The 26,647-nt window shown below is 42.8% G+C and overlaps 1 protein-coding gene across 4 annotated transcripts; it reads left to right on the top strand.

Moving 5' to 3' along the window:
• The first annotated feature begins 1,399 nt into the window (after positions 1–1,399).
• LOC124069836 (ephrin type-A receptor 4-like) lies at positions 1,400–25,860 on the top strand. Of its 4 annotated transcripts, none has more exons than XM_046409311.1 (19): positions 1,402–2,262; positions 2,893–2,960; positions 5,422–5,619; positions 5,875–5,985; positions 6,413–6,767; positions 15,098–15,253; positions 15,855–16,382; positions 17,902–18,026; positions 18,170–18,329; positions 18,431–18,542; positions 19,330–19,391; positions 19,637–19,750; positions 19,863–20,048; positions 20,139–20,200; positions 20,388–20,597; positions 20,908–21,084; positions 23,154–23,341; positions 23,552–23,737; positions 24,887–25,860. In XM_046409311.1, the coding sequence occupies exons 1-19, from the start codon at positions 2,103–2,105 to the stop codon at positions 25,002–25,004; spliced, it is 3,276 nt and encodes a 1,091-aa protein (XP_046265267.1). In that variant the 5' UTR covers positions 1,402–2,102; the 3' UTR covers positions 25,005–25,860. The 4 variants fall into 4 exon arrangements, with proteins under 4 accessions (XP_046265266.1, XP_046265265.1, XP_046265267.1 ...); XM_046409312.1 differs by having other exon boundaries at positions 1,403–2,262; positions 19,333–19,391; XM_046409310.1 differs by having other exon boundaries at positions 1,400–2,262; positions 19,333–19,391; positions 19,863–20,200.
• Positions 25,861–26,647: the final 787 nt, after the last annotated feature.

The raw sequence follows: 26,647 nt of genomic DNA, 5'->3' as shown, positions 1-26,647 counted from the left end.
TCCATTCTCTTGATCAGTATTAGACACTTGGAGAGACCGTATGCACGTAGGCAGGTTCACATGTGTGCACATACAACTAAAATCAGACCCAAGCCTATATTTAAGTGGTTCACAATACAGATGTGTGGGCAGCAGCCATCTGGGGCCCCAAATGGAACAAAAAGTAAGTGTGTGTGTGTGTGTGTGTGTGTGTGTGTGTGTGTGTGTGTGTGGTGCTGGGACAAGGGCCAAACTTAAAGTAGGGGTTTGAAGCTGGGGGTCCATGGTGGAAACCCCCTCCAGAGAGCTGGGAATCTCAAGGGAGAGTGGGAAAAACATCCCGACGGTCATCAATCAAAACTTAGGTGACACAAATGACCAGAAACAACGGAGCGTTCTCCATCCATGTCACTGTCACCTCCGCCCTAGAGCCATGTCCCACCCACCTGCACTGCTGCCCCATAGGCCCTCGCCCTACGCCGCCCAATGCGATTGGCCCATCGGTCCCCCGGCGAAATCGTGATCCCCTCTTGGCTAATTGGACCTTTGTGATTGCGCACTCTATCGTGGAGCTGGGGGAGAATGAAACATGAAAACGGTATTATGGTGGAAGGGGGAAGAGTGGCAGGTCGAAGCGGAGAGATCGCTTTTGGCGTCTCAAAGCACCAGATGCTCTTCCTGGGTCCATTATGATGCCTTACAGGGGATCGAGATGGTTTCGGCGTAGCAACTGTGAAGACACAAAGCGAGATGGAGACCAGCCGAGACGGAGACTCGCACAAGCACATACATGCAAATGCAGGCGGACACACTTATATAGTCCTGTTTAAAGCACTCTCCTTGAAATCAGCCAAACACTTGTGATGTGGTGCTCTTTGTTGATCAGTTTAAACAGAGGTTATGAGACCTTGCCTTTGTACATGTTAAATAAGCACTAACTAAAATGGAGCACATCTCTGTTTCGCCTTTTGTTCTTACAATGTACAGCAGACAGGGGAACACCCCATTGGTGGATCAATATAAATGAAAGTATTTTCTTTTTCAAGCTGCGCCTCCATCGAGATTGATTGTTCACCATAGTGTTTGAGACAGGGAAAGCGTAGGAGGACGGGTCATGAGCCTGCTCTTTGTTTGCTTGTACACAAGGCCGTAGTCTGGTGCCTTTTGCCTCACCATTGAAGAATGAATCTACTCCTGTTTCTTTATTGTGCCCTTACTTATGGGGATTTCTAGATGAAAATGATAAAAGTGTAGCAGACAGATGGGCCTGGGAATGACTGATGCTACTTATGCTCATCTAAAATATCCAGCAGACTTCTATGGAAGATCCCTCATCATTCATTGGTTTTCTCCTCCTTTCCCTGGCATTCATCAACAGGTGGCGCTGCAGTCACACGTTTTGGTGTTAAGCTCTTCAGGACAAAGACCCTCCAACAACATCAGTTACCATGAAGGCAACCAAATACGGGCTTTTAAGCCTTTTACCATTAAATTTATGTTTTGCTATTCATGCGACAGGCTGTGGCGATGAAAAAAACGTGATGATGTGACGTTTATCGACCCCATGCCTGCTGGAACCCCTTCAGGGTTATCATTGCTAAATGTCACTTCTGACGTGCAACACCGTCTATTTCAAAGAGTTGTGCATTTGTGAACTTTATTTTCTGTTATTTATCTTAGAGTCACAGTGGGGCCCTGATTGGTCCGACCTGCGGTTGATGAGGAGATCACGGAGTGTCTCCCAGAAAAATACGGAGAAATGTCACCATTATCTTGCTAATTCAAGTTTATTATCCCACATTCTGTTCATCAGTAGGAAAGTGTGCTGTTACTTCTTAGGATCCCCTATTTTAACCCCCAGAGCCTACAAATGAGCCTACTAAATTATATCATTTCCTTCCAAAATCCATGTCGGTGGAGTCCTTGTTCATTTGTCTTTTATAGGTAAATACACTGCAGAGACTGACGCTGGTACGGACCACACGACTGTATGTCATTTAGCTCATGTCATTTGAATTACCATTAAGGGAAGCATCTGAGTGCGAGAGACCGCCCCGGTATCCGCTGCTGCATCCAACTCGCTTTTACACTTGGGTTCATTCACACACACTTTTCCCACCGGGATGGAGCCGCATCAGGCAGCGCGCAGAGCCAGCGGATCACACACACGCGTTGACGCGGCGGCACACATGGCTGCAAGTGTACAGCGAATATTTCCTACGTTCATCTGGATAATAACGCTAGTCTCGAGTTCCAGGACGAGGGTTTATCCACCCAACGAAGGTGAGTACGGAGGGAATCGTCGGCGCATTCCGCTCCTGCACGCTGGGAGACACCGCTGCGTGCGCCCCGTGCGCGTCCTAGGATGGTAAAGAGCAGAACATGCAAACTTAAACAGCCTAAAAGTTCGATTTTGGGGACATTTTCGCTGTTGTTATTTCTCCTGGTTTCTCGTGGAGTTCTGCCCCCAAGGAGTTTTGCTGTCTGTCTAGTGCTGTCACAGAAATCCTTTGTTTCTTGGATGTTTCCACGTTATGGAATCACTGTAGCATACAGTTTGGTGTGGAAGACTTGTCTTGTATACATAAATAGTTAAAACTCGACACTCGTACTTTTATTTTTTTTATGCATAAATGTGGTTGCATTTAATCAATAATGAAATTTGTGGCTGCATAAACTCGTTATTTGACATTATGTAATGGAAATGACAGATGCTATTAGATGTAGCTCCATACTGAAGCAAACTGAATGAGATAAATGTCCTGCTCATTCACTGTTTGTGCAGTGGTCACAATGCAAAATGCAAAAAATGTAACTCATTCCTCACTCCTAAAGATCTTATTTAACACTATTTAGTTTATTGAGGAATTGTAGGCTGTTTACCCTTAAACCACCTGCATGTGTGCATTTTAGTGACCCTGCTGGATACCAGGACAGTGCCAGGAGAGCTGAAATGGGCAGCCAGCCCTTCAGAGGGAGGGGTGAGTGGGAGCTGCTTCTTCTTTTCTTTTTTCTTTCTTTCTTGTTTTTTTTCTTTTTGTTGTTGTTGTTGTTATATGCTGTTTACAACCTGTTCTCCCTTTAGAAAACACTCACTCTATCTCTCACTCACACACTTGGTCTGGAAACTGTAAAGAACCATCCCACAGATTTTGAAATGTGCTGTTGTTCACCAAGCCTAAGTGCTAATATGAGATTGCTGGCACTGTATTTGGCACACGAGAAAAACCAGCTTGGTAGTGGGTGTGATTTTTAAGGGATTTTTACTACCATGCGGTTGCCAGAATAAATGCTGGAAATATCTATTTTATATCATATCCTGTCATCTCTTTGTGCTTTTTGTTGGTACATTGTGATCTGCCATCTATATGTCCTTTCTTTCTTTCTTTCTTCCTTTTGCATCCTTTTTTTTCTCGCTCACACACACACCTCTTTGTTGGTTTAAGAGTTATTGGTGAACTTGACTCATTTCTTCAGTCACCATGCTCTCATTCTCTCACATGCTGCTTGATTGACGGGGTCCTGGTCTGCACGCACTGAGCTTTTGATTACAGGCACCCCCCACCTTCTGCAACAGCTCCACACACACACACACACACACACACACACACACAAAGCACCATCTCTGTATAGTTGTGGCAAGTGCAAAGCTCTTTTCCTCTGACAGCTGTGATTTCTGTCTGCTGACAAAGACTCCAAAAGAGACTAGACAAGGAGGCATCATACCCTATGACAGCTTTTTACAGCTCTCATTCAATACACACATATCCTGCAAAGACACACACACACATGTATAACATCCAACAACACACAAAGATGTGACCACGTGCTGATGCTCGCTCTCATGCGCACATGCTCTTTTATCAACATACTGTACATTGATGAGTGCACAGTTAGAGAATAAAGACTAAGATTAAATAAAAGATTATGTTTTTTGATTTTTTGAGGCTGAAACCAGTGTTGCTATTTGATAATGATAAAGATTTGTCAACCAATGGCAGCAAGACGGTACATTCAGAGCAGTAAACCTCACTGGAAATTGAAAACAATTTTAAAAAGATACTAAAAAAACCAAACTAAAATCAATACGAAACATAGATAATGAACACGAATCAAGAAAGGTTTAAAGTACATGTATCTGAAAAAGACTGTGATACATTTACAGCAATGCAGTTTCTTTTTATACATCTGACAACACCAATATTCATTAATCAATATATCTGTAAGTCAACACTGGATAATAAGATCAGCTCTGATGGCATATCGATCAGGCTCAATTAGACACACACTCAACACCCCCCCTCAACACACACGCATTCTCTCACTCTCCCCGTCTTTCTCTCTCTTTCGACATGGCACATTTAGTGTGTATACAGCTCTCACCAGAGCACATTATTATTCAGTGGCAATAAAAAGCCAATTTGGAGTTGGGAGGCTCAGCGGTCATTTGAAGGGTCACAGTACAAGGCAAATAGTCGGCTCTATTGAGATGGATGACGCAGTGAAGGTTGAGTCTGCTTCACTTGTATGGAAATGTGCCTGTAAAAACCTTGGAGTTGCAACAAATCTGAACCACTGTCCACTGCAGAATATTGATGCAAGAATGAATGTTAGCCTGTGAGCTTTCAAATGACAGCAGTGAGTTAGGGGAGAGGTGACCCAGCGTGTGAAATGGATCTGAATTGGGCTATTCTGTATTTATGAAAAATGCCCTCAAGTGGAGAGAACACAAGACAGGTTCTCAACAGTGAGCATGTTTTTTTGGGGTCATTATGTCAGTGTTAATGCTAAAGGGTTTAGTTGAGTTTAGACTTAAACTTTTTCCATGGGTGTCATGTCTGTACAGTATGAAAATAAATGTCCAGAGACTTTAATCTTCCTGTAATCATCACAGTAAACATTCAGCCTCATTTATTTGTTGTCAATATTGCATCATCATTTGCAGCTGCCATCAGGGAATGTTCTGAAAACTCTTACTTGTTGGTGCATTCAAGCGCTTCTCAGAAACTCTGACATCTGATGCTCATGTTTCAGATGTCAGAAACTCTGACATCTGACTCTCATGAGAGTCATTAGATTATTACATTTTAGATGTCAAAGTTTATTGAATAAGAAAGTTTTGACCTGCGCCTAACTGCTTTACCCCACAACAGTTTCAAAACTTTGACAATTTATCTTCACTGACTAATGATCACTCTGATGGTGCGTCTCTTGTAATGATGTTTTAAGTATCTACAAATTGATTTTGATACTGTTTTCATGACTTGAAACCAGTGTATTCCAGAAAAATAAGAAAACAATCTAAATATTTATGGTACATAATGTAAAGTGAGGACCTGTAATGTTAAGTAGTGTTATGTTTGTTGTTAAAGAGCTGAACAAATGTAATCAGTGGATGCCCTCATAGGTGTATTAATACAACTGTGTGTTTGTTGTTTGCAGTGGGAAGAGGTGAGTATTATGGATGAGAAAAACATCCCCATCAGAACATACCAGGTGTGCAATGTCTTAGAGCCCAATCAAAACAACTGGCTGAGGACAGACTGGATTCCTCGATCTGGCGCTCAGCGGGTCTACGTTGAAGTCAAGTTCACCCTGAGAGACTGTAATAGCCTGCCAGGGGTCACTGGCACCTGCAAGGTACAAGAAACATGCTTACCATGTCTTGACAGGGCGTAATGGTCATTGTGACTACTTTACATTACAACTTTTACTTTTTTATTAGTTCATGGATATACTGCTGGTAAAGGAGCTTTGTTATATATAACAGCTGCTGGTTATTCAAGCACACATAGCCCCCCCCCTTTGACTTTTCACATTAAGAGGAAAGATGAACACTGATGAAAATAAACAAGCGCCTCAGTCTGATCTTTTTCTGCCCCTTCTGTCTTGTAGGAGACATTCAATCTGTACTACCACGAATCAAACGAAGACAGAGAGAGCTACATCAAAGAAAGCAGCTTCATGAAGGTGGACACTGTGGCAGCAGACGAGAGCTTCACTCAGGTAACACTAAATGATGGAGTCAGGCTTTGAGTTTTATATCCTCCCTCCTCTGCTCACTTTAATTTGCTCTTATCTTGAAAATACCCCCCCCCCCCCGCCGTCGTAGCTGAGTTTTTTTTTTAATTATTTGTTTCACAAGCACTTTTATCTTGATTGTCCATTCTGAGGTCCCAGGTATGTTGGCAGGGTGCTTTTGCTTAGTCTTTACTAAAATTACTTAAGCCTTTTTGCATTGTAGGCATTGCAGCTTATTTTACCTTTGCAAGCAATAGAAGTCGATCTGGATGAGAGCCAAATGCTGAAAATGTGAAGATCAGCCATGGTTCAATAGCAACTCCCGCTTAAGGTTGAAAAAGCAAATTAAATTAAGGGCTGACACAGTTTACTGCACATTTCATTAATGTACCTCCATTGACTTTCCGTCCAGGTGGATGTTGGTGACCGCATCATGAAGCTGAACACCGAGGTGCGAGATGTAAGGGTCACAACCCGAAAGGGTTTCTACCTGGCCTTTCAGGATGTCGGCGCCTGCATCGCTTTGGTCTCTGTCAGAGTTTTCTACAAAACCTGCCCGCTCACCGTCCGCAACCTGGCAACTTTTCCAGACACCGTTACCGGAGCTGATACGTCTTCATTAGTGGAGGTCAGGGGCTCTTGTGTCAACCAATCAGAAGAGCGAGAGGAGCCTAAAATGTACTGCGGTGCTGATGGGGAGTGGTTGGTTCCTATTGGTGGATGTCTCTGTAACCCAGGATATCAAGAGAAAAGTGGCACATGTAAAGGTAAGTGATGCCAAATTCAACAGAGCTGTTGTATCATAAAATGTTTTTGTGATGATCTGACTCATTTGTGTTGGACTCAGGCTATAAACTCTCTGTTCTTCTTTTGTTGCCACTTCTGAGTCCCTTGTCTCTATAAGAACCAGTCATTAGTGCTCCAATTAACAAGCTATTCAGGAATGATGGAAAACAGGGACAGAGATGCGCTTTGTGTAGTAATTAGCACCTGTCTGATTATTCTGCGGATTGTTTCAATTACTTTTAAGGATCTTGTTTAGATTTGTTTTGTGCTCTTAATGAAAGAGGATAGCGACATGAATTCAACCATGCGGTATGTTACACAGCACTACATCAAATGAGCCGGTTGGGCTGTTTGTTTTCCAGAAATATAGTGAATGAATCTCATAAATTTCTTATGTATATTCATATTTTTACATTTTTCTGCATATGAAAATCAAACATATTTGTAGAGAATTAGCGTTTGGATTTTTGGTGTTAGATGTAATTTTTTGACAACAGCACAAACTCAGTACTCACTCACCACGTGTTAGCTTAGATGAGACTGATATCACTGTCATATCTGTCTGCTCAGTATAAACTAACTAAGAGCTTAGCTTAGCACAAAGACTTGAAATGGGGGGGAAAAGCTAGCCTGGTTCTGTCCAAAGAACCACAAAAACAAAAATCTACCTTTCAGCACCTCTAAAGCTCACTAATTAACACATATCTTATGGAAGCTCCACTGGTTGCCTGGCAACCTCACAGTGATGACATGACTCCTGAGAGTTACTCCATTCGCTCAAGAAAGAGTCTGAGACTCCTTTGCACAACCAATAATGTGCCAATTCTACACTGCGGTTTTGTATGGACTGAACAAAAAAGATGTAATGTGCTAATTGGAGAGCTTTAGTTGTGCTGGTAGGCAGATTGTGTTACCTCTGGACAGAGCTAGACTAGCTGCTTCCCCCAGTGTCCAGACTCTACGCTAAGACAAGCTAACTGTCTCCTGTCTGCGTAACAGACAGTCATGAGAGTGGTATTCTTCTATCTTCTCATCTATAACAAAGCAAATAAAGGTATTTCCCGAGATATCAAACTATTCCTTTAAAATATTCATCCGTGCTGATTTTAAGACATAATAAAACAATACAATTTCAGTCAAAAATCTGGAAGGCATTCTGTTGTAGAGTCTGTGCTTTCAGCTTGTTTTGAAAAGTAATTACTGTGTGAATATATCATCATGCTGTAAAACTTTGGAAAAGTATCCTCAGTTTAATCAGTATCTTTTAATAAATCCAAGATGTAAACAGTTTTTTAAAGTTCTGCAGTATCAGTTAAGCTCACAGGTCTCAGTGTGAGGTGTGCTGACATAACAACAGCCATCTGGACAAAAATGTCTTTCTATCACTTACAAATCTGGCCTGAACTTTACGGTAACAAATATGCAAGCTGTTCACACCTCTCACCAACATACATGTGGCGTGGATGACGTGTAATGTTTGGAAGTGACTGTTGTGATAGTGAGGGCCTACTAAATGTGCGTGTTTGTGTGAGAAAGTGGGGTGAACGGGGGACAACAGACATGGTGGAGACACATTTACAACATGGCTTCACTCCCCCTATTCAGTCACATATGCAACAGACACACAACATGTTCACTCACACATACACACACACGCAGATGGACGTGGACCAATAGAGAAAAAGGAGAACGACTCACTGATCTGCTCTCTGAGTTTTATTTATGAACCCTATCCCAGCAGCCTAATTGTATAACAAACAGACTCATAATTCAAAGAGAAAAGAAGAGATGCAGAGAGAGAGAAAGACGGAGAAATGGGCATAAAGAGGGGGATGCAGTTGGTGCCAGTTGGCGATAAATAGGAAAAAAAAAACTTGCCTTTTTTTCTTTTTGTAATAAGAGCAGTAGCCAAAATTTTCTATGTGACAAATGTTCTCTAAAACCTCCACCCTGCTCGCTTGTTTGTTCGATCTGAAAGAAGGAGGAGGTTTGCAGGGTGGTCCCTGAGGCCTGAAAGATGTTCCTCCTCAACTAGATTTAGGAGAGACCCTTGACTCTGTTGAACCGCCAGCAGATGTGAAGTGCCATCTATCTATCTGCTGCTCTCTTGTCTGTCTTCCCACTCTTGCTTCCTGTCAGTGTTGTTGGCTGGGCTCAGCTGCCTCAGTGGAAATCCATCAAAGTCTGGATGAATACCGAATGCTGCTCAGCGAAAAACTCTGACCCTGCAGTATTGGATAGACGCCTTAACTCTTCTCCCATTTTAAGTTGAAATTCACAGAGACGGGAGGGTGGGGGACAACTGGGGTGGAGGGAAAAGGCTAATAGATTTGAGAGCTGATTTAGATAACCTGTCTCATCTCCCATCACTGGATCATCCAGACTCACGTGCCTTCACTTACTGAGTGTAAGGCATACATAGATAGCAACTGAGTGAGAAGAGCTTGGACAGAGACACCTGTGATTACGGGTGGGTTCATACTGAACAATGGAGAAGAAAAAGTCCTGTATGCCCACTTTATGCCCCAAATATCTTGGCTTTCTTGCCAAGAGTGAAATGAAAAGATTAAGGGAGTTCTTGCCTTTGAACAGAACCAGATTTGTTGTTTCCCTGTTTCCGGTCTTTATGCTAAGCTAAGAAAAGCTAACCTTCTCCTGGCTTCCTAGTTGGCGGAGTTAGCCTTCAGAGCTTTCTGACAGAAGTTACTGTAAAGAGTGACAAATTCATGCAAGCTAGCGTGGTTTGGTTAGCTTTCAGCACCAAAACTCCTTGGTTACGTTCATGCACTAGTTATATTATATAATATATATATATATAATATATATATATATATATATATATATATATATATATATTATATATATATATATATATAAAACTGCTTGGCCAAATTTAGGCACCAAAACTATTTACGGTTTAGGTTAAAAACAGACCCTTTCACAATGTTAAACACATGAAAGCTAACTTCTCCCATGGGCTTTTCCTGCAGGTATTTACTTGTAGATGTGACCGTGGTATAATCTTCTAACTATAACTAACCCTTGGTAGTATATATATATATGTATATATATATTTAAGTACATATATGGGAAATACTTACAGTATTTTAGTTAGTTAGTCCAAGTTCATACTTTCTTGGGTAAAAAAATGTAAAAAAACAAAAGTAAAATTGTTATAGACACTAGCTCATAGAGAATCATAGAGTTGTGGTGCATCTGTGTTTACCATCTGTGTAAATATTTTGTTGTTGTTTTTTATTTTGTATGTTGTTGTTTCTTGTGTAATTTAGCATTTCCCAATTCCTGAAACGAACTTAAATAAGAGAAGACTTTGCTAAAGTGGTGAAATGTGAAAAGTTTATTTTCAGTCTTGACATGGAGTAATGACGATGGAGAGGATGAGACGAGAAGTTCTTGAGAGGAAGAGGGGATTAGATGTTGAAGGAACGGGAGGGGGAGTTGAAAGAAGGCCGCTGACAGCAGAAGGCATCAATACAGAGCTGCCCCTCCCCCCGCTGGGGGTTTGCCACCGGCTGCAAAGGGGACTAGTAGAAAGACACAAGAGAGAGGGAACTCCCCTTCTTTTCTAACACTGTGGTTAAGACCTAGGTCATGACTGAGCCTAATGAAGACGTCAGGAACTCTGACTGACAGCCACGCACACACACACACGCACACACGCAGAGTTTAGCTGAGAGTGCAGGGTCATGACCGAGGTAGATGAAGACGTCAAAAGTTTGACAGCTGCGATCCGTCTGGGAGGATCGGAAACAAGGGAGGAGAGACAAGAGGGAGAAAAGAGGAGAAACAACAGAGAGAATCTGAAATGTGAACGGACCGAGAGGCGGAATGAAAGAAGAGCCTTCTGCTTTTTGTTTCACTGTCTCTCCACTGGCCTCCTTCTTCACTGTCGTCTGATTCTGCTCAATTCTGCTCACTGCCTGGGAGAGTTGGAATGTCTCTATGTGTGTGTGTGTGTGTGTGTGGACGCACATTCCTGTAGCTGTGGGGACAAAAATCTCACATTGTGAAGACCTGTCTTACTTATGGGGACAAAATGCAAGTCCCCACAACATAAATCATTAAATATTAGGGTGAAGATTTGCTTTAAGGTGACGTTGAGGTTATGGTTAGGTTAAGGTAAAGATTAGGTTTAGGCAAGTAATGTTTATTGTTATGGTTAGGTGGTTGTTTAGCCTCCGGGAAATGAATGCAAGTCTATGTAATGTCCCCAAAAGAGATGGAAACACGATTGCATGTGTGTGTGTGTGTCTTTGTGTGTTCCCCTGCGTCCAAAAACATTTCATGCTTGTGCTTCTTCCCAACGCACCTGCAGTGTCTTGTCGACAGCATCGAGCATTTTGGATGAAAGTGATGAAAAGAGGGAGAAGAGAGAAAGACAGCCACACTGAAAGAGAGATGACAGAAAGAAAGAGTGAGCGGATGATAGAAAGAGAGTGTAATCGCTGCATTCAGTGCCTAATTATTGCATCGCATTTCTGGACTCTGGACATGTTGGATTGCTGATTTAGTGTGTGTGTGTGTGTGTGTACTGTATCTCTGATTTTCTGCCTGACAAAGCCCACCCTCCCATATACTCACAGTTTGGAGCACTTCCCGGGAATGCCTAGAGAAGAGTGTGGTGGGGCAAACAGAGAAGGAGGAGGTGTGTTTGTGTGTGTGTGTGTGTGTGTGTGTGTGTGTGTGTGTGTGTGTGTGTGTGTGCATGTATGGCAGGTGACAAAGCAGGCAAAGGAATGGCACAAGTGATGGTTTGAAGGAAGCCAAACCCAGGTGGGGGGAATGGTTTGCATTCCACCATCACAATCAAAGTGTGTGCATTTTCCCAACATGTGTGTGTGTGTGTGTGTGTGTGTGTCTGTGTGTGTACTATTGTCTTCTTCTCCCAGGTTGTTCTTACTGTAGTGGAGGTTTGCCAGCTCCACCAGTCTGTCTGTTGCTCCGTGGCATCAGAAACACACTCTGCTCTCCCTGTTCTGTCTCTCTGTCTTTCTCTCATTATCCCTCCTTTCTCTTCCCTAACTCTACTCCCCAGTCCCCGGTCAGGGGATGGGGGTGCTACTGCTGCTGCTGGTGGGGGGTGGGGGTGGGAGGTGATCTGAGTGTGATGGGGAGGAGGGTTATTGTTGTAGAGCCCCTTTCACATGCTAATGTTTGGGCAGAAACACACAAATCCACACATATTTCTCTTTAAACCAGTTTTTTGTGAATATTTAAATTTAAAGCTGCAGCTTTCACTGAGCACATTCCTAAGATTTTAAATGCGAAAGTGTTCAAAGTGATGTGAGAGGCGAGTGCCCATGTAAGATACGAGATGAATTTGATTGCAAGCTCTGTAGGAATCTGAGTTTGGCTGTCCTTTCAATGAAAACATACAGTAGGGGAAAGATAAGAATCGGCGCTTATCTCCAGCATTTCTGTGGTTTTTAATTAACAGGGCATGACCTCTCTGATTAATAGTGTCCCGCCTTCTTGTGTAACAGTCTATCAATCCATCCATCCATCCATCAATCTGTCCCTCCTTCTTTCCATCCATCACAGAGACAGGTGTCAGACTCGAGCGGTCGGGGGTACTTCCTCCTTCTACACCCCTCTGCTGAGAAAGAACAAGGAATGATGACAGATAACACGGGGTCAAGGAGAATACACACACACACACACACACACACACAAGCATACAGTGTGCCGACAAGGCTCTTAGTTGGATTTGCAGTGAGCTGCATTTGCATTTTAGGTAGAGGAAGAATGCATATGCAAATGCAGACAATGCTGATAGTAATCAAAGGGCACCTTCCCCTCTGCTTCTTCTCCCTCCTTTTCACTCGCTCCCTTTTTTCCCCTCACTTCACCTCTTTATCTTTCGCTCCTTGTTGGTCTTTTTTCTCCCAGTCAACCTTACCCATCCTTCACACTCTCTGTCACTTTCTCTCACTTGTCTGAGGCAGACGAACAGCTTTTTACAGCCGATTCGCTCTGCTGCTAATAGGCGAAACATGAACCTGCTCATAATCACACATCTAAACAAGCTTTAACCTTATCTTACCAGAGCGTGTGTGTGCGTTTACATTCCCTGTCAGTTTACTGGTCGGGCTTCGGTAGCGTAGGGTTAATGTTGGGTTAATGACACCCTCATGAGTTGTTATTCCAGGTCAGCAGCACTCACCACTGACACCCCCACCCTTCCACCAACACACACACACACACACACACACACACATGCAGAGTTGAAACCAGCACTAAAAAAGACACAAAAGGCTGAAGACAACAGAGAGAACAGAGACATGAGAGGGTGCTGAAGGACATTTATGGCTTCAAATACTTGCTCTTTTCTTTCTCTTCCTCCTTCATTCTGTCCTCCGTGTTGGAGACAAGGATAGGGGACTGGGGGGACAGAGACAAAGGCAGTGTTCTACCCCCTGGCTGTGTCCTGTTTAGCCATGTAATCTACCCTGAAGTCCTTAGCAGGCCAAATACGTTTCTTTCTCCATATATTTCTCCATTCAGTTGCCTCGCATTTCCATCTGTGGCTTACAGACCTACACTGATGATTAAAAACAAAGGAATGTGCACAACAGCAGGGAAGTGATAAAACTGTATTGTATCTTGTTTTTGGTAATATCAGCTGCCACATTTTGATGAATCAGTCACTAGAAAAAAAGCCAGCCTTATCAGCTGTGAATGTTTTTATGGATTTACAGGTTTCAAATGCACAGTTTTCAGCCACATGTTTGTGTGCGGTCTCATTTGACTTGGTATCAGCGTCTAGCCATAAACGCTGCTCGCTGGCTTCAAAGCTTTCTGGCGGTTTGACACTTGGATTGGAGAGGGATATACAGAGATAGAGCGGGAGTGAGAGAGTTATCAGAGACACAAAGCCAGATAAGTAGAGGTCGAGGAGGAAGTGCGCAGGGAGCGAATGAGGGAGGTTGTGAAAAATGTGAAAGAGAGGGCAAATGAGTGTGTGAAAGAGCAACTCTGCGGAGGCTCACGCAGATGGGGCAAGATGGTCGGTGTGAGTAGATTACAGAGGAGACTTCCTCCCTCTCATCTACTGATGAGAGTGTCATAAAGCACCCTGACACACACACACGATTCCCACATTCCTATCCACTCCCACTGGGATGTCTTCATCTCCCTTGGAAATGTGAAAAGGTTGGAAAAAAAAAATGGAGAGAACCGGGAAGGATGGTGGGATTGAGGAAGGAGATTGAATAGGGTGTGATGATGAAAAAGAAGGTGTTCAAAAAAACTGATTGCACCAGAAACAAACGAAGGATCTCCTTCTGGAATTAAAGGGAGAAAAAATGGCTCGAACCAGCCACGCTCTGCCATCTCTTTTGCTTCACCAGTGGATGTCAAGCAGTATAATTATGTACTCATTTATTGTATTGTTGCTCTGTCAATGCATGAATTCCTTGGTATACAGAGAGAAGATTCTCTCCCTCCACTCCCCCTCCGTCTCTCTCTCACCCTCTCTCGTTCTCTGTTTCTCCTCTTTCATATATTTAAATGTCAATTATATTTGTGTGGGCTGCCGGCGCTGTGGAGTTTTGATGTATTCAGTTCTAGTGTTTCTGGTTTCTGTGTGAGTGGGAGCTCATCAGTAAGTGTTCTTTTAGGTGTTTTTTTTTTTTCTTTGCTCATCAGAGAAGATAAAAGAATTCGTAGTGCCCCTCCCCTTCACGCTATATCTATTTCTCCCTTTAGATTTTGCTTTACAGTTGTTTATCTTCGGTCTGAAATGCAGTTCATGTGTTGATTAACTTGTTGTCTGACCTGTCAGAGATGTCAATACAGAAGGCAACAGAGAGTGCATCAAGGGTCAGGGGGCAGCTGGCCTGAAGTCAGTGCCGGCTGCACTGCTTGCAGGTCACATCAGGGTGGACTTTAATTGCTGCAATTGACAAATCAATTTAATAGCAGTTTAACTTAAAAAATGAAGAGTTAATTAATGTGAATTTTTTTCTTACTAGTTCTCTCTCAGAACATGTGTATTTGACCATGTTCACATGGTAATTGAGCATGAAATACAAGTCAAATTGTGACCTGTTCATCAAAACATTGAAACATTGCTCCTTAGTGCCCTTAGTGGTCAAACCCGCCACACAGTACCTTTAAACAAGCACTGTGTTCTGTTCAAGGAAACATGTTGTAACTACTTATTTGAGGTGCCTTTTAGTGTGACTGGATTTTATTGAGGTGTTCTCATGTTGGCGTTCTTGGTGAAACGTTGTCATTAAAGCAGAGTTTTTATGTCTTGTCTGTCTCTTTGTCTCTGTCCCCTCTGCAGCCTGCTCTGTTGGCTTTTACAAGGCAAAATCTTCAGATACAGGATGTTCTAAGTGTCCTCCATACAGCCACTCACTCAGAGACGGAGCGACTGTTTGTGACTGCCACTCTGGATTCTTCCGGGCTGACAGCGACCCTCTGTCCATGGCCTGTACCCGTAAGAACACACACACACACACACACACACACACACACACACACACAAACAGAGGGAGACACAAACTTGTCTGAATGCCACCCGTGCTTCATGATCCCATTACTTATGACTAAGCCACCATCTATGTCCTGTCTGGGAATGATAACTAAAGACATTGAAAAGTGAATAAATGCCTCCTCTCTCTCTTTCTCCCTATATATATATATATATATATATATATCCCTCTCTCTCTCTCTCTCTCTCCGAGTCTCTGAGTAGGTCCTGTGTGACAGACTTAGAGACCTTGGTCTGTGTGTCATAAACTTAATTATGCCTATATACGGCACATGGTTTTCTTGGCCTGGGAAAAATTAAAACACACACACACATAATCTGTCTCTCAGGCGCACACACACAGAAAAGAAATACCACAGAAGAAAACATCCAGCCCATCAAAAACATCTCTGAACAGTATGGTTTTGAGTCTGATGCCAGATGTCTGCATTTCAGCTCGTGCCAACAGCTCACAGCAGCTCCCCCCTCTGCCATACAGATTGTATACTTCATCTTCCATTATGTGCAATATATAATGTAAGTTTGGCTGTCCCTGTCTCTCCCTCAGAGCCACCGTCAGCCCCACAGCAGCTCATCTCCGTGGTGAATGAGACATCGGTGGTCTTGGAGTGGGCCCCCCCTCGTCGGCTTGGAGGACGAAGTGACACCAGCTACAGTCTGGAGTGTCTCATCTGTCAAACAGGAATCCACAGTCAAACTGGCAGTAAAGCCTTCTCCAGGAATCACAGCATCTCCCACAGTGAGGGTCAGCACAGTGGCCTTGGGATGCAGTCAGACCAGGGGATTGTGGGATCTGAAGTCCAGTCAGAGAGAGGTGTCTTCCAGGGCAGGCCACTGCCTGGAGATTACCCGAGAGTCAGCTCAAGCTCCAGCTCTCAGCTCTGCCTGCAGTGTGGCTCCGATGTAATCTTCTCTCCCAGCCAAACTGGCCTGAAGACCACCAGGGTGGTGGTGAGCGAGCTCAGGGCCCACACACACTACACCTTCATCGTGCATGCACGCAACGGGGTCTCCCAGGCCAGTGGTGCAGGAGCAGCCCAGAGTGTGTCTGTCACAGTCACCACCAACCAAGCAGGTAAGAAATCTGAAAAATATGTTTGTCAGATTATTGACTGTTGCAGCAACACAAAATCTCCTTATAGATGTTGTCTGTAAGTGGGTCAGCACAATGCAAACTGCTGTTTGCTGCATGTGAGCCCACAGGGAAGCAAGGCCCCGTGAGTATTGTTCAAAACTGTGGAGGCATGATATGAACAAGCTCCTTATGTAGCTATATATGCTTTTATGCTAAAGCACCACAATGCCTTTTGCCACATATATTTTTGATGCATCTTAAGAATGCTTTTGACGATGACCCACATAAGCCTTGTGTTGGACTAAATTAGATTTGTAGAGCAGTTCTGCATTTAAATAAATTTGTTATACATTTGCATTAACTTTGACACGCACCATGCAAATAGATTAGTACCATTTTTTGAAATACAGAAGAGATGGACACATTGTAATACTGTCTAACTTGACCATATATTGCAAATGTACTTCAGAAAAACTTTACATAATTCTATAAAACTAGCATTGATCAATTATGCGTGGACACATCCTTCACAGAACAGGCAGAGAGACCAGTTTCTACACTGACAGCAGCATCAACACAATGAAACACAGCTACAAGACTCTTTTCTTGCTTTCTTTCAACTACTTACTATCACTGTCATAGCTGCCATAGTTATTACTCTGTCCTCCTACACTTAACAACAGCTGAATTAATTATAGTGGCATTCTCAAGAGGATGTCAGGAAGCATTCTGGGAAAATGTAAATCACTGACTTAAATACAAATAGACAAAGCCATTTGAGGGGTAAGTAGATGCGACGTAGTAAGTTGCAACAGTACATGGCAAATTGTTGACACGTAGCAGTGTGAGTGAGGGTACCTCAGGGTGGGATTTGCCCTGTGTCAGTTCTTGACTGCGAAAATGTTTGAAAAATCCCCCCCGATTTTATGGCGTGTTTCATTTTAGTTGTGAAGGTGTCAGCTGGTGTGTGGCACTCCTCACACGTGCTCCCCATTAGTTTTTCAGCTTGTGCTTTTTTTTGCTTTTTTTTTTTTTAGCACACTGTTACATCTCAACTGTCATTGCTTTAAGTCTTTGCGGTGGCATTTAGAAAACGGCACACCTGCTTAGTTCCAGGTGCCCCGGGGAAATAACTTAGCTGTGTGTGCACAGCATGAGAGCTGTCTGGGATGTGTCAAGTCCAACCTGCAACACCATATGGCCCGATATCGTATGAACAGTCACAAAGGAGGAGAAACGCCATAATGGGATGGAAAACTGAAGGATGTAAGAGGAAAGAAAGTGGAGAATGAGGCGTGTCCTTGCAGAATAGGAAGGAATGAGATTTAGGTCAGTTCTCAGGTAAACTGTGTCAATGGGATTGTTGACAAACAGACACTATAGATACCTGCTGAGCTGTACGCAGAGCTGTGAAACTGTTACAGATGTTATCTTATCAGCAGTATCACAGAGTGTAAGGAATACAAATTATATTCTATCATCACTGAATTATCTTCATCCATCTTTCTCTCCCTCTCAGCTCCCTCTCCGGTGTCCTCCATCCAAGTCACTGATGTCACCAGGCACAGTCTGTCGTTGGCGTGGCAACAGCCGGATCGACCCAATGGGGTCATCCTAGAATACGAGGTCAAGTTCTACGAAAAGGTGAGGCACCCACAGGTTAATACAGCTCAGGCTGCTCTGGAATGTCAATATGCTGCTACGTTGTTTGTATTTCACTGTTGGTGGAGATGGATTTGCAGTCAGGCGCTGAAAAGAGCCCCCTCTTTTTTGTCCAATCTAATCAGGATCAGAAAGAGAGGTCCTACCGTATAATTAGGACCTTCTCTCGGAGCGTCGATGTCACGGGTCTCAACCCCCTCACTGTTTATGTGTTCCACGTCCGCGCTCGCACGGCGGCTGGATATGGAGAGTTCAGTGCTCCTTTTGAATTCTCCACCAATTCAGGTATTTTAATGATCATGATCGATAGTTTTTGATAATGCAAACTCTGTTGTGACACACTTCACAGCTTTGTGATTGGTGACTTTTGCATGTGTCCCTGTTAGATCCCTTCCCTTTGATTGGAGAAGGAGTAAACTCAGCCTTCCTGCTGCTGTCTGTCAGTGGGGTGGGAATTTTACTGCTGATATCTGCAGCTGTCTTCATCATTAGCCGCAGGTACGTGCACACACACACACACACAAACACACACACAAGCATCCATATGGGCAGGCCTACAAACCTATTGGCTTGTTGGTTGGCCTGAAGTTTCTCATCAGTGCATCACTGATGTGATTACATGTGCTGCCTCTACTACTGCTTGTAAACTGCCACAATTCACATGAATAGCACACACACAGCTCCCTTGCTATTGTGTGTCTAAATAATGTGTGTGTGTGTTACCTGGAGCTTTTAAAGGGGATTAGAGTGGAGACAGTGATAATCCCTTTGTCCCTGACTTGTCATTACTGTCTCTTCGGCAGCACAGCTTGTGTGTCAGTTTCCACTAGCATTCACGCACACACACACACACACACGCACACACAAACACACGCATGTGCAAGTGCCCACAAACACAGACACACACCTGCTTGCACACAAAGGCGTTTCTGACAGTTTCTTTGTTTAATGGAAAACACCTTTTATCTTGTGCTACCTGAGGTATCGCCCCTCCTCCCTCTTAAATGCTTTCATCTGCTCGCTCTGTGTCTTTCCTGCAGCCAGTTGCTCTCTGTTCTCATTGTCACTGCTTTCTATTGCAGCAAATCCTAAAAACCCAACAAATGCACAGCGCTACTGTGAAAAATAAAATAAACAAAGGAAAAACAATGTGGCACATATGTCCCTTTGTGAGTTCTGTTAACTGTTAAAAATATGTGAGAAATGAAAAGGTTACAGGTGCTGACAGGCCCCCATGTCTTCTCTATGTCTCTGTGTTAAATGTCCCCCATTTCTTTTGTCTCAGCAGGAGGAGCAAGTACAGTAAAACAAAGCAGGACTCAGAGGAGGAAAAACATCTTAACCCAGGTACTGCACACCCATACACACACACACACACACACACACACTGTACTTAAAAAAAAGACAATAGCGATAGATGGATGCTCAGTTTTCTTCTCTTCGATCCACCTGCACACATCTTACACCCATACTGCCAAAGACATTTACATAACATACACAGCAGTTATGCAACTCATATTTATCATCCTCCTCTACATCTCACCTTCTCCTCCCCCCATTTCCTGTCCTCTCTCGCCTCCCCACTGCGGCAGGAGTCAAAATCTATGTGGACCCGTTCACCTATGAAGACCCCGATCAAGCCATCCACGAGTTTGCCAAGGAGATTGACGTTAACAGTATTCACATTGAGAGAGTTATTGGCATGGGTAAGCCTGGCACTGATACTCGTGATCACACACACACACACACACACAGGGACTTAACTTCCACACACATGCTTACTTGGCGCTGACACTGCTGTTTGCTCTGTGTGTGTAGGAGAGTTTGGGGAGGTGTGCAGTGGTCGGCTGCGTGTTCAGGGAAAGAGGGAGATCTATGTGGCCATCAAGAGCCTGAAGGCGGGTTACTCAGACAAACAGAGGAGGGACTTCCTGTCTGAGGCCTCCATCATGGGACAGTTCGACCATCCGAATATCATCAGGCTGGAGGGTGTCGTCACTAGATGTGAGTTGCTGAAGGAATCAGCACACTCTTGGCAGCAGCATTTGGGTTATGTGCTCATTCTAATTAAGTCTAATATTTTGACCTGTTTAGGTAAGCCACTGATGATCATCACAGAATACATGGAAAATGGATCCCTGGATGCTTTCCTTCGGGTACGTGTGTTTTATTATCCTATTTTTACTCTGAAACAAACATAATGTTGTTTTGAGCAGCATTATTCCAGTGTACTGAAAAAAGCAACAAATCACAAATATAATTCTCTCATGCATGTCTGCTCAGTTAGTTGTGGGCATCAGGGTTAACCTGTTCTTCTCTCTCTCTATGATTTAAATTCTTCAGAAACATGATGGCCAGTTCACAGTGATCCAGCTGGTTGGCATGCTGCGAGGCATCGCCTCAGGTATGAAGTACCTGTCAGACATGAGCTACGTTCACAGAGACCTGGCAGCTCGGAACATCCTGGTCAACAGCAACCTGGTGTGTAAGGTGTCTGATTTTGGCCTGAGTCGGGTTCTGGAGGATGACCCAGAGGCTGCCTACACTACAAGGGTAAGACACATTCACACACACACACAAGTAATTTCTACGCACAAACTGGATGTGAACATATGCATGCAATTACACATTTATTTATCCACATTTATTTTTGATCACCACTTGAACATTTACAGACTGTTTACATGTACTTTTTAGTTAAAAGCTGCCTTTGAAAGCATATTTATTGCAGGCTTTCATAGACGTCAACCAGTGAATAAATCTTGAAGCTAAACTTTGTGGAAAGGGAAGCAATTTTTCCATTCAGATAAAAGAATCACTAAACAAATTCTTATCACTGACTGAACCAAAATGACTATTTTAGGAGGCCACTGGGACATATCTTTCCCCTGGAGGGAAGATACCCATCAGGTGGACGGCTCCAGAGGCCATAGCCTACAGGAAGTTCACCACGGCCAGCGACGTGTGGAGTTATGGTATCGTCATGTGGGAGGTGGTTTCATATGGAGAAAGACCCTACTGGGACATGAACAACCAGGATGTGAGTCATTTTTATATTGCCCAACCTATGATTTGCCTCAAAGACAAAAGCTCATTCCTGAAAGCCGCTGCAGATTTAAAGGTAAATGTCAAATCAAAATACTGGTTCACCTTCATCGCTACAGAATGAATTCAAGGTATGAGTGACTTTGATCCACACTGTGGATTGCTTTAGCACTGACTGGAAATATGAGTGGTAACACAAGCCACTACCCACCACCACCATTCCCACCATTTCAAGATATTATCTTATTGCAACCACTTCTTTTGCTTTGTAAAGCCATGTGGTTCAAACTGAACCAGGAAGTAGCTCTTTCAGATGTAATGAATGTTTACAGTTTGAGTAATTAACTAAAAGATTTGCCTCAATTTTCATTTCCAAGTGTATGGTTTATATAATACAGTCAAAGTGGGGGATTTTCTTAAAACTGTCTGTGTGTTCACTAGTCCCCCCTGCTAAAACCATGTCTGTCACATTTTAGCAAGGAAGTGACATCATTCATAAGTGCGGAGGATGACATTTAAGCTTCTTGCCAAGTTCCCTGTCTAAACAGCTGTTAATCCACCAATCACATCAATCAATCAGTCAACATTATCATCAGTAACAAAATCAGTAACAAAAGTTGTGTGCTGTGAGAAATCCAAGTTAAAATAAACTTTTATTTCCAACTTTAATTAATCCCATTTAATAGATAAATAATTGTAAAAGGCACCACCTCTTGGGGGTATTTTAAAAGAGCACTTCTGGAGGAAAATAAACTGATGCACTGAATTGTGACCCAGCATCTTTGACCTCTGCACCATTAAGACCAAATTTTCCCTTTAAATCGTCCACAGCAATGGTAGCAAGCCGAGATTTTGTTCAGCATTCACAAGACTTTTATTGAAGATATATATTTAGACTTAATTAAAAATGACTTGAACTTGCTGTCTAGCTACCCCTCTGTCACGCACACACTACATAAATTTAGGGGAGCTTTAGTTGTTCTGAACAGTTTTTGAGATCAGAGACAAAATCCTGTTTCAGAGCAAATTTGCAATCACACTGCTATCAAAGCTCGTTAAGATGAAGTAGGTCAAAGAGTCATTCTGGCATATGGAAATTTTCAAACATGATTGATTTCATCTGCAGCACTGTTATAGTCTGAAACTTTCCAGATGAGCCATTTTCTAGACGCTTTATTCATCTTATTTACTTTCTTTTTTTCCCAGAGTAAATTAATACACGCTGAGCTGCACCCTGAGTGCCCGACTGTCACTATTTATAACTTCATGTCCATTGTGAATAAATGCCCATAAATAAAAATTTTGTTCAGTCAAACTTATCCACAGATAGTTGGCTGAATATCTGTGAGTACATTGCAAATATGAACTGCTAATATCAAACTCAGCATATTTTATTGGTGATAATTTGACACAATGTAAATAAATATAATGTAAAATGTGGGCTCAAATTGCATCCCAGAGCTAACTGACTCCATGCCAATATTATACTTTGCGTTTAATTCCCTCAAAGCCCTCAAATTATAGGAACCTTAGAACATAATCACCCCCCCAAATAGGAGCAAGACAAAGAATAATAATAGGAGCTCCAGAATCCATGAATATTAACTTTTTTCACATTGAAATATAATTTGTTCTGACAAGAGAGTTGTCTGAATTGTGTCTGAGTGGGGGGCCCACAGTTTCAGACCTATGAACAGTACTGTCCCATAGTATAATACACAAAGGAAATAGAGGAGCTGCTCACAGCTGCAAAAAATTTAAATAAATTGCAGATGGTGGTGAGACAGCTCTGGAAAGATCATGGAAAACAACTAAAAAGCAACAAATCCTCAGCAAAAGGTTTTACTTTCTTTGTGAAACTGAAATGGCGGCAGCACTTCAAAGTGGCATTTTGAGTGATGTCTGTTGACGCATTTCATCCATCACTTCTTGTACAGTGTTAGTCTACATTATGGAATTGGCACCAAAACTGACATCTCTCCCTGTTTCTAAGCCCTGCAAGCTCTTACCTTTGAATGTAGCCTGTTTAAAAATATAAACCCTCCTCATTTGTCCTTCGTTTAGGTGATTAAAGCGATTGAAGAGGGCTACCGTCTGCCTGCTCCCATGGACTGTCCTGTGGTTCTGCACCAGTTAATGTTGGATTGCTGGGAGAGAGAGCGAGCAGAGAGACCCACCTTCAGCCAGATACTCAACATGCTGGATAAACTCATCCGTAACCCTGGAACACTGCGCCGCACAGGAGGGGACAGGTAAATACTCTGAATGTAAATGCAGGCATAAATGCGCATAGAAATACTTACATATCATTTTAACATAGTCAAATAAATGCATTCATACTGTACTCACACTCACACCTACATTATTTCACCCAGATTATTAGGCTTACATGCAGCCATGTGAAATCAGTGTTTTTTGCCACCACCATCCAGCTTGCTCACACTGTCTCTCTGTTTTCACAGGCCCACAAGCACTATGCTGGAGTCAGGAGTGGGTTCAGAGGTGTGCGTGTCAGTTGTACCGGAGGTGTGTGTGCCAGAGTGGTCGGTGTGTGTCTGGCTGCAGTCCATTGGGTTGGAGAGGTACAGAGACACTCTGACAGCAGCAGGATACACCAGCCTTGACAGCCTCCTGGCTCTCACACACCAGTAAGTGCACCTTTGTGCGAAAATGGATTTAAGTGAGAGACAATTTGGCGTCCATGCATCACATTTCTTAGTGCAAAATCATGAGCCGCACAGACAGAATCATGTTCACTTTTGCTCAGCAATCATGCATTAATTCTTCCATATATTACAGTAAGCACGAGAGCCAGCTTTATTCAACATGGTCGTAATCTGACTCAGGAGAAAGGAAAGCTAACACTTACTGTATTTTGTGGTGTTACAGTAGCACACATACAAGCAAGAGATAAAAGTGTGTTTGGTGTGTCTTTGCATAAGGAAAAAATGAATGAACAAACACAACTTGGAAGACAACTTCTACATACTTTCTTACCTCTGCATAGCTGGCTAATTGCTGCAGGAAGGAGGTTTGACAATCCAATAAGCACACTGAAAGTTAGTCAAGATGTCAGTAGATGCCTTACAGCACTTGTACTATGTAATTACACAAACATGTTGGTGTACTCTAATTGCCCCATTTTGTGAGTAATATGAGAGAGTTTCTATTAATATTCCTTAAATTGAAGGAGAACTTTAGCTTTGTTTCAACTTTTTACTTTCTTTGTACAATTCCCCCCAAGATCCCCAAACCAACTGTGAGTTCATCCAACTAAATGGTTTTGTTTGATGTAACTAATTCCTCTGTGTCACAGAGCTCTGTTGTCATCCAAAATCACAGAACAGAATCACAACAGCGCATGAGTGACAAATCCCTTCACTGTGATGCATTTTCATGTCACTGAGCATGTTCTGGGATGTGGTTTCTTGTAAATGTTCCTTTGCCTTGCTGTTTTATTCTTTTATGTGTTTTAATGGTTTGGGATGACAATGGAGTTCTACGTCACAAAGGCACAAACTATATCAGGGTGTGTCTCCACAGACAACTCGATAACAATGGTTATAGCTCAGCTGATAGACAGGGTTGACTAGTAATTGTCAGGTTGGTGGTTGAACAGTTGTTGTTAGCTATGTGTTGGGGGGAAAAACTTAAGCCCCCTTGGACAAACGTGTCTGCCAATTTTCCTGAAGTTGGAGATAATAAAGAAGAAAACGCCCCACCCAGCTATATCCTTTGAATACTGCGTGCTGTGGCTTTGTGTATTTGAACATGCATCTTTGTCTCTGCACCCACAGGGAGATGGACAGACTTGGAGTAATCACACCATCACACCAGGACATACTAATGGCTAGTGTGCAGCAAGAAGTGCTGTCTCAAATGCAGCACATGCAACACACAATGGTTCCAGTCTGAGCCGGAGAGCCGGAGAACAGATACAAGGCTGTTGTGAGAAGAGTTTTCATTTACCTCATCCATGCACTTTAGAGGGACTTTTCACCTGTGGAAAAACGAGGAGTGGAATTAAGTAAAAGTACAGAGTGAAACGAAGAGAGGCCGACAGAGAGAAATAAAAGCAGCACTTTTGTGAACTTCCATCCCATGGAGTTTTCTGAAAACCATAACCTGGACGTGGCCACAGCTAGCATTAAGCTACTGCGAGCTCAGACTGAGCCCTCATCCTCTTATCCAGCTCTATTTTTCATTATTTCATCATCTGTTTTGTGAAGGCTGATATGTTAGGCTGTGCATCAAGCAGAATGGCTTTCAACTTTTCTTTCGCTGCTTTGGGCTTGACTTGAATAAAATATGTTTTGTTATGCGTGTTTGTGCGTGTGTTGCGTGAATGCGAACAACATGGAATCTCCGCTGTCAAGATGTCTGTTATGTTGGGAATATTCTGAATATGCAAAGTTAGCCGAGACAGAGAGCGAGAGAAGCCAAACGGAATGTATCGTCACAAGCTCTTACCTGTTTCATCCTGGAAGTTCATTCTAACACACTGTATGATTTGCTTGTTTTTTAAAATTGTTCCTTTTTTATTTTAAATTGTACAAAGTTACAAATTTATTTCTGTCGATGTAGACATTTAGAGTAGAGTGTCGTCCATCTGTATGATTGTATATGTCTCTTGTTTGATGCTAAAAAAAAAAATTAGCTACATCAAGCATTTTATTTATGGTCTTTTTTTTTATCTAGTTTGTACATTGTAAAATAGAAACACTGAGGAAATATTGTAATGACTGCCATATTGCATTGCAATAAATCCCAAAACCCATCCATTTCTGCAGGCTTTAATTTTATTTCACCAGAATGTTTGCATTATAATATATTTAATGCACAGTACATATTGAACTGTAGGCAGAGTCCAATGTAGCCTCAAGCGCTTTATATTTATCATGTCGGGGTTTGGCAGAAGAAGAAAGTGTCCTCTGTGAAAGCTGAGACTTTGAGGTGCCTGTAACAAGGAAAACAACTCCAGAAGAACGCCCAGCTGAAATGCTGCTGGTGTAATCACACACAGTGTAGGTTTGTGTGTGAGAAAGCAAGGACAGAGAGAGAGAGAGAGGGAGAGAGAGAGAAGAAGGAGTCATAGAGAAAAACTGAGAGGAGAAGGAGCTTAAATTAGAAGGGGAGAAAATTAAGAGTGGGCTGTCACCATGAGCGTCTGTGTGGCATCATGTTTTTTGCTGGCTAAACTGGGCTGAGAAACATGTTGAATCAGCAAACATCTGTCTCCCACTACACAACCAACCACACACACACATACACACACACACACACACACACACACACACACACACACACACACACACACACACACACATCAGGGAGTTGATTGGAGGAACCTTTTGATACATAAAGGAAGAGAAGACATGATGTGGATTCTGGCAAAAATGTCAATGTTTTTCCAGCCTAATGAGCGCTGTCTGCATACACACACACACACACACACACACACTCACACACACACCACCACCCGCCTCACTCCCAATACATCCAAATCACACACAGCAAACAAAATGCTGATGGTGGTTAATGAGGCAGATACCTCTGAG

Source organism: Scatophagus argus, chromosome 13, assembly GCF_020382885.2.
Source record: "Scatophagus argus isolate fScaArg1 chromosome 13, fScaArg1.pri, whole genome shotgun sequence".
In the NCBI taxonomy this organism is placed as follows: domain Eukaryota; kingdom Metazoa; phylum Chordata; class Actinopteri; family Scatophagidae; genus Scatophagus; species Scatophagus argus.
The sequence above is the reverse complement of the archived record's forward strand: the minus strand, read 5'-3'. Positions and strand labels throughout refer to the sequence as shown.